This window comes from Amblyomma mixtum, chromosome 4, assembly GCF_055824585.1.
Source record: "Amblyomma mixtum isolate Tamu chromosome 4, ASM5582458v1, whole genome shotgun sequence".
Lineage (NCBI taxonomy): Eukaryota > Metazoa > Arthropoda > Arachnida > Ixodida > Ixodidae > Amblyomma > Amblyomma mixtum.
The window spans coordinates 85,526,875-85,538,929 of record NC_143015.1 but is presented as its reverse complement, the minus strand read 5'-3'; the positions used below and the strand labels follow the sequence as shown (position 1 = coordinate 85,538,929).

General features: G+C 51.9%; 1 protein-coding gene across 1 annotated transcript in view; it reads right to left on the bottom strand.

The window, feature by feature from the left end:
- LOC149347285 (uncharacterized) overlaps positions 1-7,650 on the bottom strand; it is a 72,365-nt gene extending 64,715 nt beyond the window's left edge. The window contains exon 1 of the mRNA XM_089586981.1: positions 7,535-7,650. Coding sequence (XP_089443107.1) covers positions 7,535-7,649 — 115 coding nt within the window. The 5' untranslated portion in view covers position 7,650. The remainder of the gene's footprint in view (positions 1-7,534) is intronic.
- Positions 7,651-12,055: the final 4,405 nt, after the last annotated feature.

Sequence of the window (12,055 nt, the reverse complement as noted above, 5' to 3'; positions counted from 1 at the left end):
CCCACAGAACTGGCACGCGCCATCAAAGGATGTACTGAAATGTTTAAGCACCGCCGGGCACAGTACAGTGTTAGTAAGAATTTTGATGAGGAGGCGCTCGTCAGCGCGATCCAGACCCTTACAAGGGGCCGGATAGCGCCGGTGCTCCTTCTTGTAGTAATCGATTATTTGTTTGAATATAAGGGCCAGATTGTCTGATTGGGAGTACCCTTCCAAGGACAGGGAGATGGCCCGGGGAGAGAGTGCGCGGGCGGCCTGATCGGCCTGTTCGTTTCCCTGGAGTCCCTGGTGACCGGGGGCACAAATCAGGTTGCGTGGAGTTGAATCTTCGCATCGACAGCTATAGTCCAGCATGCGCCAGGCAAGCGGGAGAGCCCAGCCCAACTCGTAGTTCCGACAGGCCCCTCGCGAGTCGGTGATGATGTGTTTTGACTTGGGATTCGTGAGAGCCAGAGCAACGGCAATCTCCTCCGCGTGTGTTGCGCTGTAGGCTTTGAAAGTGAGCCCGTTAACTGTGTATTTGTTGTGTACGACTGCGGCCGTGTACCACCCCCCGTGGTGTGGGCCGGCAACGTCCACGTAATACACGTGTTCTTAGTTACCATAGTATCGCGCCAATGCTTCCGCGCGCGCCTGGCGACGACCGCTAAGGTCTTCTCTGGACATGTTGCGGTGAATAGTTCGGACCCGGGGGGCATGTCTACAGGGTTCTGGCACTCTCTCCCTTTCCTCAATGTGGTAGTCATGTTTTATGTGTAGCCGATCCAAGAGGCGGCGACCGGACGTGGTCTGTGCAAGACGCGTGTATTGGTTGACTAAGTGGGCTTCTCGAAGTTCCCGGACTGTGTTCACCACGCTCAAGGCCAGAAGTCTCTGGTTGGACGTGGCGACCGGGAAATCGAGAGCCCGCTTGATGACTTTCCGCAGGATGACCTCCAGTTGGTCATCATCGTGTTTGCGCAGGTGCAAGTAGGGAGTTGAGTAGAGGATTATACACAACTCCCGGATTCTACGCAGATGAGTAGAGGATTACGAAAGCATGGGCAAGCCGCAGTGCACACTTGATTCGTAATCCGCCCCGCTTGTTGGAGACCCAGCGGACCATGCGACCCACCTGGTCTCCCACCGTGCGAAGTTTGTCTAGGGTGGTGTCGATTCTGCGTTGGTGGTGTATGAAGAGGCCAAGGACGCGGACTTGATGCGAGGGGATACTGATGCGAAGCGGTGTTGTGTCCCGAGGGGAGGGATGTAAGTGCACTAATTCTGATTTAGCTGGGGCGCACTGGAGTCCGCAGAAGGCCGCGTAGTCGTCGACTAGGGTCGCCGCTGCTTGCAGGCAGGACTCCATGTGGCCCAGGTTACCTTGCGCGGTCCAGATTGTATTGTCATCCGCATAAAGAGCGGGATGTATCCCGGGCAGAGAAGGCAATTTGGAGGGAAGACGAAGCATGGCCAAATTGAAGAGCAGGGGAGACAGGACCGCGCCTTGAGGTGTTCCCCTCGAGCCGATGGAGCATGGCCCGTGTTCCGCATCTTGTACGCGTATATACACTTGACGGTCTGTAAGAAATTGTCTTATGTAATGGAATGTTTCGTGGCCACAGTTGGTGTTACTGAGGTGGTCCAGGATTACTTTGTTTGATGTTGTCGAATGCGCCTTTAAGATCCAAGGCCAGGACCACCTTGTCGTTGTGGGGACATTCTACAAGATCTAAAATGTCGTGGTGGAGCTGCCGAAGTATATCCTGTGCTACCTTGTGAGGACGAAAACCGAACATAGTGTCCGTGAAAATATGCTCTGTTTCGAGATAATCGGAGAGTCTGTCACGCATTATCCTCTCTATCAGCTTGCCGACACAAGACGTGAGGGAGATTGGGCGAAGGATCTCCACATCAATAGGTTTGCCGGTCTTCGTGATGAAGGTCACGAGAGCCGATTTCCAATCGAGAGGGAGAGGAGTCTCTCCGTCCCAAATGCTAATGATGTATTTGAGGAGCACGGCGTAGGCTGCGTCGGGAAGTTTGGCCAAGAGCTTGACCGTAACCTTGTCGCGCCCAGGTGCAGTGCTCCGCTTCATCTTGCTTAAGGCCGCCCGGAGGTCGTGGAGCTGGAACGAAGTGTCCAGCTCCGTGTTCTCTTCGCCTGCATAGGAGAACGCCGAAGGCCGGGGGTCCTTAGTGGTGCACAGGCATCGATCCCTGAGCGTGTGCGCTAGCTGTGTTGTCGATCCTGTAAAGTTGTGCAATGCCCTATGTAACTGGCGTTGGGTTTCCGTACGTGTTTGTATTAGATCGATGAGAGCGCGGGATGCCACGAGTTGCGGCCAGACATCTGCCGCGCAACCGCGTTGGACCGGTCCGCCCAGTTAGTGTCGGCTAGCTGAGTAGCATATTCCGCTGCCTGTTGTGTAAGTTCGAGGATGTGTTTCTTTAGGCGTCTGTTATGTTTCTGTTTCTTCCATCGTTTGGTGAGGCTGCGGAAGGCCTCCCAAAGGTGGAGCAAGTGGTTGTACACGTCCGTTTGTGTTTCTGTGAGCTGTATCTGCTTTTCGTGTTGTGTGATTGTAGACGTGAGCGATTTGGACCATGCATCGTATCCCGACTGGAGGGTGTCTACGATAGAGGTGCGGAAAGTCGTCCAGTCCGGGACACGAGCTTGTGTTAGTGGGCGTTTCAGGGGACGCATGTAAATGGATGTGTTGATTATACAGTGACCACTACCCAGAGTGTCCTCTGTATTCAGCCAGTCGGCATGGCGTATGTTGCGTGTACATGAGCTCCTGGCAAGTATCTCTTTGAATCGAATTGCCGAAGCTTTACACACTTTAGGGGTCAGCTCTTCAGTGAAAATAGGACAGCCCGCGACGCTGCACTCATGATTCATCCAGCTCAGCTTCCAGCCTCTCGCTGGTTTAGAAACCTTCGAAGAAATGGTAAATTTTCAACCCAAGTTCCGTTTAAAATCTCCACAGATTCATTTGCTTGAGCGGTTTGAGAAAGCATTGGCCACTGAAATCCACGAGCACACTAAGGCTGCATTGTCGGTCAGCATCAGGCTTGTACCTGTAATTACGATGAATCTGCACACCCGCGTACTTCATACTTTCCAAACTTAAATTGAAGAATTTAAAAAAAGAAACTTCACGGCACCGCACTTTGATGGAACGAAATTAATCGTTGAGATCCTGCAATTCTGGCTGCTCGCTACAAAGTACTCGCATGTATAAAATCTCGCAGCTAAGGGGCTTAGTCGGAGTGCACAGCCTCGACTGGAGGGAAAAAAGTTGTTCATGTAGCTGCCCTTATCTATGTCGTCCGTTTATGAACCATAAGCAGACGCCGATACAACTGCGGCCGCTGCATTAGACTCACATGTGGTCCTGATACCACCTGCGATTTCCGTGCGCAATTTAAAAACAAATTTTGCTTCATCCCGATGTAAGCGCGGCGACTTGCTGTAGCCGACTGCGCCTCAGTCCCGCTCGCCAAATAGTTCCTTAATATCACCTCGATGGAAAGCTGGCGGCGCTGCACAGCATCCGCCACTGACAGGAGCACGAGGGCTGGGAAGATTACGTGTAGTATTGGGGCTTGCCTAAAGCTGGGCAGAAAACGTGGATTCGGTCATAACAGTACGACGCTTTTCGCTGCAATCCTCGAAGAAATGTTGTGGAAAGTTTCATACCTGCCTGACACAACTGCATGAAATGTATTAGGGTTATAAATGCTGTGCTGGCATAATTTAATCTCCGCACAGATGAAAGCATCCCAGTGCAGCTACCGATTCCGTGATTTCAAACCAATACTAGCCAAGTCAACATGAAACCTCATCTTTGCGGCATTCAGGCGGTGGATGCAGCGCTCTCTATGAAACTAGCATAGACGCGATGGCACCAGCTTTCCTCCTAGGTAATATTCAGAAACGCAGTGCAACCTATATAGGCTTTCATTGTGCATATGCAATACCTCCCAGGACACCCGCGAAAGGCTCTACTCTGTGCGCTGGCGGCAAGATAATGCGTTCAGCATCGAATTGGACGATCATGTACAGTCTTTGCCAGAAACAACCAAGCTGCATGGTCTGCTCCTCATTCGTATACTAGAGCCCTCACGGATTCCCTAAAGACCAACAGTTTTTTGAAGGTGAGGAGAGCGGTTCTTCTTACGATACAGAGATTTAGAGCCTGAGGGCTGGCGTAATCGCTTTAATATACGACTGAGAAGCAAACTGGGCACCCTGGTTACTTTTGGCGAAGACTGTACATCTGGAGATGTGAACCTGGGGATGTGGAAGTCAACATGTAGATCTGCAAGTATATGCCCCGAACAGCTCCTATCAGGGTGCCACTGAAACCCTTCATGCGGTAAATTTCTAATGTATGGTCGGGGCGGCTGTAGCCGTCGTCCGTTCATCGCTGCGCGGACGGCCGCCGTTTCAGCTTCAATTACTAGTTTTTTCCCGGCTCCCAACAATTTCACACGCTGTAGCATGCACTGGGAGACGTGCGCCCTTTTGTAGGAGTAAGCGCGCTCATGACGTCGCAGCCATCTGCGAGAACAAAATGCACCGACGCGCCAGCTGCTGCCCGGTGCACACACGAACGTTAGATGATTTCAGCAGGCAAGTTCGCTTTTCCTTTCATTCATTCTTTTTATATATGCTTGCCTCCGCATTGCAGGTGCCTTTGATATCCGCATGATGTCGCGTGTCGACCCAATGCTAACTGCTGTGCCGCCTGCTACAACATCACCCTGCGACCAACCTCGTGCACACCTATTATTCACAGCATTCGCTACGTTTTGCTTCTGAAATTCGGGGTTCTTCCCGGAAGATCACCGTGGCTTCAGTCTTTTCGAAATAATGTCCGTGCACTACTGCCAGTAACACGTACACACCGCAGCTTGAAGACTCAATAACGCTGGGAAGTTTGTTGGGCAAATTGGCTGTTCATGACTTCTAAACAGCTCAGAACCAGGATGATTTGAGTCGCGTTTTGATTCGTTTGCCTTTAGCTGCAACACACGTCCTCCCAGGAAAAATATAACTGCAGTCCACACCAAAGAAAGGTGCCCTGACAATGGTAACAAAAATTGACAAAATTGTTACCACTGGTTAACGAGAGATTCAGCGAAAGTTGTTAAAGTATTTGTACTTTACGGCACGTTTTGGCATAGAATATGAGAGCGACCTCACATCTGCTTAGTTACAGGGCGCTATTTCGTTTTCTAAACATAGCTGTTTCTCTTGCAGGTGTGCTCTCCAGTCCGCCGATGTGAAAGCACAGCGCCGCCGATGGTTCTTTCCTCGGGAAGCGCGTTTCTCAGCAACTGTCGCAGATGGACCGTGCTAGATTGCTCCTCACTCACCATACCCTTCCTCCATCTTCAGCGACAGCCACGTTCCGGATGTTTACCGTGGTGCGCCTTCCTACACTCTCGCCATAACCTCCTACTCCAGCCGTACCCTCCTTTTGACGAAAAATATCCTCCTTCTAGGGTAACTACTCTAGGGTTAGTTACCATGGCAAACAAGCAGCAGTTGCGCCTTCTAGTGCTCTCGCCATACCCTCCTCCTGCCGCAGTAATCGTCCTGCGGTCGCGCATTTCTGCTCTTTCGTCGCACTTTCTTACTTCCACGGAGAACACCTTCCGGACGGTTACCTTTGTAACCATACCATTGTTACGCCTTCCTGCACTACCGCCGTAAAGCCTCCCGCCATAAGGCATTGACCCTCCTCGCTCTTCCAGAGTAAAACTACTCTACGAGTGCCTCCGCTGGAAACAGCCGATTGGTTGCGACTTCTTACGTTGTCGCCATGCTATATTACTTCCTGAGTAACCACCACCCTGCTTGGGATTCCACCACTCTCATAGAACTTACCTCCTTCCGCGGTAACCACCTTCCGAATGATTCCTATGGCAACGCACCCGCCGGCTACACCAACGGCTACAAGAGACAACAGCCTGCTAATATTACGCGAAAACCAGGAACAAGGAATTAGCAGCCCTCGTTGTAAAAATATACAGCGTCTTGCTACAAAAACAGTGTTAACAGCGACAAGCAGTAATCAACCGATTTCTTTGCCAATTGAAACGAGTTAAATGTTAGCAAACTGCGATCCCAATCATGCCGGCAGCCAAGTTGGGAACAAAACAGCCTCTGTAATGGCTCTATCGTTTTTTGAACTTCCGAAGAGAAATAAATTTTGCTGGTCATGCGTTTAATTTCGTGGAATAATGCGTTGCTTAGCAACCGACACAAAAGGCGTGGAAAACGAATTCTCGTTCAGACGACAACATTGGTACGTACAGCGAGCGCCACCGGCCATCGGCCCCTTTCCTAAGTGCGCTTAGCAGTCCCACCACAAGCGGCGCAGCTGTCGCTTTGCATGACACCTATAAACCAGCCGATGTAGGCTTGAACATATGAAATAGATCATATTCACCTGGAGGTGCAGATCTAGAGACATGTACGTGGTGACGAAGACCTAGGCATATAGAGCTGGGTGCGTGTATTGGCCTGGACACATAGGCCTGAAAATGTGATATCGAGGACAGAAGTGCCCAGGACGTTCGAGCTTTCGCAAAAGGCGCAAAAGAAATACTTTAACAACTGCCGATGAAACTCTCGTTAACCAGTGGTAACAATCTTCTCATTTTTTTCATACCCGTGTCAATTCCGACTAGAAGGGTAGTCGTCCCATTACGGTGTTTCAACCCTTTGGTTCGATGTGCGAAGCACTACTCCAGCAGCCCGCAGCAGAGAGCAGCTGGTGAAATCTAAAAATGAATGCAATTCGCTGGCAACAGCCAGAGTAGCGGCTTACGGCCGGAACCGCGCTAACTCAACTTGTCGGCTGCTTCTCGCATCAGGGCCATGGGAGCCAGAGCAGACCATTATGACATATAAAATAGAACATGAAGACCTGGATTGGAAGCTTTCGATGGTGTAGTGAGGACTGATATCTAACAACCAGTGACACCGGGCGGCTTCGGCAGTGATGCCGGGCAACACAAAGGCATATAAGGAACCAGAGCAATCATGCGAACAAAGAACGGCCAGAAAACTTACTTACAGGTCGCGAAACTCATACGTGGTCAATTTGGACCTTCAAATAGCGCGGAATTCGCAAAAAGCGGTGCAGTTGCCCTTCATGGTGAATTAAGCGTCCGCGTAGTTTATCGCGCGAGTCCCAAGAGATTCCGGCCAAAAGTTAGGGGAATGAATGGGGGTTTATGCTGACGCTTTCTCCGCCGTCATTTTATACGAATGCGAATAAAGGCCATTTCCGTCTCCTTCACCGCGGACCATCGCCTCTCAGATCACAAAAGGAAGCGCGGCTGCTGCATTCTTTACCTGCAGCCTATATAGATTTGAATCCTTGAACAGCGTGCAGTTCTCAGAAAGTGGTTCAGTTGCCCATTATGATGAATTTAGTGGCCTAAAAATGTTTCACGCGCATCACTCATCGCCGTGAATCATCGCCTCTTAAATCACACAAGTAAGCGCAGCTGTTCGGGCAGTGGAACTCACCGAGGCCAGCTTGACTGGCGAGCAGTTCGTCGCTGACCACTGCAGCACTGGCCGCAATCACGGGAAAGCGGGTGGAAAAACGCCTCACGAAGTTACCGAGGCGAAAGCAGGCCATCGCGCCCGTACGCCAGGGGAGACTCTAACTGCCGACAGCACGACCGCGCTATGAACGAATCAAAGAGCTGCGCGCTGCCGCGATGCGGTACAGAGCGCAGTGTGGGACACATATTTCCCGTCCCCGGCGCAGCTGTTAGAAACTCTTCGTTGTTTGATCTGTATCACCCTTTGTTTCTCTATACAGGCAACATCTGGTCTAAATTTTCTGCAAAGCAGACTATAGATAATCATATTCATAGACTTTGAGCAGCCTTTTATCTATAGACTATGAACAGGCAAAGAGAACTATCCATTGAATGGGAAATAGTCTATAAGAAGTCTATCTATAGACTATTTTTATAGTTAATGAACCCTAACAACACCTTAAAGGTATTATCCAGCAATACTGTATACCTAGTTGAATGTACAAAAACTCACAAAACATGTCGCAAACGCTATTTTGTTCCCGATTCGGCCATAAGCATGAATGGGAGCGTCGCCCGCATCTGGTTTTAATGCCTGCTTGCTATTCCCATCTACTTTTCTTTTGTATCCAAAATTATTTGAGGCAACCGTCCAGTAAAATAGGTCGCCAAACGTTTGCTCGCACTGGCGTTACGGTGGGTAGTAAAATCGCTTCAATAATGCGTGCTGCTGTTATGACTTCTTTTCTCTAGTGGAGTGTTGCTTATTTTTGCTGTCCTTTTTAGGGACGTTTCTAAGACCTGGATTCCAAATTTTTTTGCCCGTATGGACGGGTGTTCCATATTGGCGCGTGCTCATGGGAGCGCGCCGACGATGAAGACGAAGTGTGCGTGTGTCGGTGGACGAAGACGAAGTGTGTGTGTGTGGTTCGGACAGCCATCTTGTGAGTTTTCTGCTGTGAGCTGAACTTCGCTGAAACTGTGGTCTGTGCCGGTCCTGTCCTCGTTACATTTTTGGTGGAGGTGCTGGGTACTTTCCAACATCTACGTCTATAAACACTGATTTGACTCCGGTTCATCGCAGTGCGAGCCGCCGACTCCAAGGTCAGTCACCGTTCGGCCCGTTATCCCCTAAGACCAGGGCTCCAGCCGCGACGCGCAGGACTGACCCGGCACATATGGCTAACAACGCAGACGCGGCAGCTATGGCTGACAACGGAAACTCAGCTGCTCATTTCCTGGTCCTCCAGCCGCGAACGCCGCCGACATTCCATGGCGAAGTGTTTGAGGACGCGCAGGACTGGCTTGACCAGTTCGAGCGCGTTGCCAGGTACAACGGCTGGGATGCGGAGCGGAAGCTGCACAATGTTTACTTCGCTCTTAACGACTCGGCGCGGACGTGGTACGAGAACCACGAGACGTTTCCTTCTTGGGAATGGTTCCGTAGCCAGTTGCTGGCGACCTACGTTAACACCGACTGTCGGGAACGAGCTGAGTCGGCACTTCAGTCAAGGAACCAGCGACCCAATGAGAGCGTCGCAATGTATTATGAGGACATGACACGACTGTTCAGAAGGTCGGATCCAAACATGGCCGAGGACAAGAAAGTGCGCCACCTGATGCGCGGCATAAAAGAACTGTTCGCTGGGCTTGTGCGAAACCCACCTAACACCACTTCGGAGTTTCTATCGGAGGCCACTACCGTCTAAAAGACCCTGCAACAACGCGCCCGCTACTACAATCGCGCCGTGAACACCGTATCTACTGCCGACTTTGGGCCAGCCGCCAGCGACTCTGCTGACACCCTGCGGGAGCTGTTCCGATCTATCGTAAAGAAGAGCTGCACAAAATGCACCTCTCTGCCCAGTCGCAGCCGCAGTGTCCGTCGTTAGCACAAATTATCCGAGAGGAAGTGCAGCAGGCGGTCCCTGAACCTGTTGCCCCTGCTGCCCTTACACCGACGCCGCCGCGCCAGACGTACGCGTTGGTACTCCGGCAGAACTGCGACCTCACCCCTTGGAGCGTAAGCCCACCTGCTTTCCAGCCGCGGTCCCCGCCTGTCCCTGTGTTGGCCGAAGCGAGTCTGCGGAAGACGGACTTGTGGCGGGCACCTGACCAGCGGACCCTTTGTTACCACTGCGGTGAGGCTGGCCATATCTTGCGGTGGTGCCCTTATCGCCGAGCTGGAAATCGTGGATTTCATCCGCGAGTCCCCTCTCCGCTCAATGGCGAACGGGCCCGCGAAATTGAGGAACACCTGTCAACGCGCCGGGATCACACTGATTTCCCTCGCCCTGACTACCGCCCACCAACCTCTACCCGCTATCGTTCGCCGAGTCCCCGTCCTTCGACAAGCCGTGTCAGCCGCTCACCGAGTCCTTGCCGGGGAAACTAGACCCAGCGGCCTGCGGAGGTAAGGCCGCTGACAAGCGAACAGCCGAACATCCTCCATCGCGTTCCCGACCAGACGACGACTATCAAACGAGGACACGTGACGATCACAAAGGATGTGCAGCTTCAGACTTACCGGTCGATATCGACGATTTAGCAGTTATGGCATTGGTTAATACGGGAGCGGACTATTCGGTCATGAGCAACGAGCTAGCAAAGGAACTGAGGAAAGTTTTAACCGCGTGGACTGGGCCTCAGATTCGCACAGCTGGTGGGCACCTAATCACCCCTGTTGGCCGGTGTACGTGGAGAGTTACAATCGACGGATTTGTTTACGTTTCTGACTTTGTTGTTCTACCTCACTGTTCGCACGATGTCATTCTCGGCCTGGACTTTTTACAGGCTAACGGCGCCGTTATCAATTTAAAAGAGCCGCGCGTGACGTTTTCGCCGACGCAAGCAATTGAAACAGCCGACCCAGACGACTCCAGGATGCCCGCCCTGCGTATTGCTGCTGATGACGTGACGGTGCCTCCGCGGTGCAGCATGATGGTCCCCGTGCACAGTGACTCGCCCGGTGATCGAGACGTTATGGCAGAGAGAAACGGCAGCCTTCTACTCGAGAAAGGAATCTGCGCTGCAAGAGGGCTTGTTCGCTTACGGGATCGCTCTGCGACACTCTTGATCACCAACTTCGGAACCGAGTTCGAGCCCATTGCGAAAGGAACGGCCGTCGCATACGTTACCGACTTCGTTGAGCACGCAGAAATATGTGCTCTGGAGTTACCGTCGCCGGACGGACGCGACGCAGCAGCCGTTCTGTCTACCGTGGACATACATCCCGGCTTGTCGGTGGGTCAGAAGCAGCGCTTGTTAGAGCTCCTTCACGATTTCGCAGAGTGCTTCGCCACGACATCAAAGGTAGGGCGCACCCCGGTAGCCAAACACCGCATCATCGTCAACGAGGAGCCTAGCCCCATATCCCAACACCCGTACAGAGTGTCGCCGATGGAACGGGAGGCTATACGATCCCAAGTGCAAGAAATGCTTGCAGACGACGTAGTCCAGCCGTCCACGAGCCCCTGGGCTTCGCCTGTGGTATTGGTGAAGAAAAACGATAACACCTTGCGATTCTGCGTCGATTATCGGAAGTTGAATCGTGTCACGAAACGTGACGTTTACCCTCTTCCACGTATCGATGACGCCTTGGATCAACTGCGTGACGCTAAATATTTTTCTTCACTCGACCTTAAGAATGGCTACTGGCAGATCGAAGTGGACGAAAGGGACAGAGTGAAGACAGCGTTCGTGACACCTGACGGCCTTTATGAATTCAAAGTGCTGCCATTTGGACTCTGTTCTGCGCCAGCAACCTTCCAACGCATGATGGACACCGTTCTTTCTGGGCTGAAATAGCAGACATGCCTAGTGTACCTTGATGATGTTGTCATTTTTGCTCCTAGCTTCGAGGAACATCTCAACCGGCTGCGAATGGTGTTACAGGCGCTCCGTTCGGCACAGTTGACGATAAAGCCACAAAAGTGTCACTTCGGTTTCGAAGAAGTCAGTTTTATTGGTCGCGTGATAAGCGCTGACGGAGTCCGACCTGACCCGGAGAAGACTGCCGCTGTGGCACAGTTCCCGCGCCCAACCGACAAAAAGTCCGTTCGTAGGTTTCTGGGCCTCTGTGCCTATTACAGACGTTTCGTTGAAAACTTTTCCACAATTGCCGAGCCCCTTACAATGCTTACTAGAGACAATGTATCTTTTGTGTGGCATGATGATCAGGAAGCTGCCTTCAACGAGCTACGCAGCCGCCTCAGCAGTCAGCCGCAGCAGCAGTCCAGCAATATGTGAGGACCTGCCGTGACTGCCAGCGACGAAAGACACCACCAGTTAAACCCGCAGGGCTTCTCCAGCCCATCCCACTGCCTACAACACCTTTCCAACAAGTGGGCATGGACTTGCTGGGCCCATTCCCATTGTCTTCCTCTGGGAACAAATGGATTGTTGTGGTGATGGACTACTTAACGCGGTACGCCGAGACACAGGCGCTCCCCCACGCTAGTGCTGCAGAAGTGGCTCAGTTTTTTATGACATCCATCGTCTT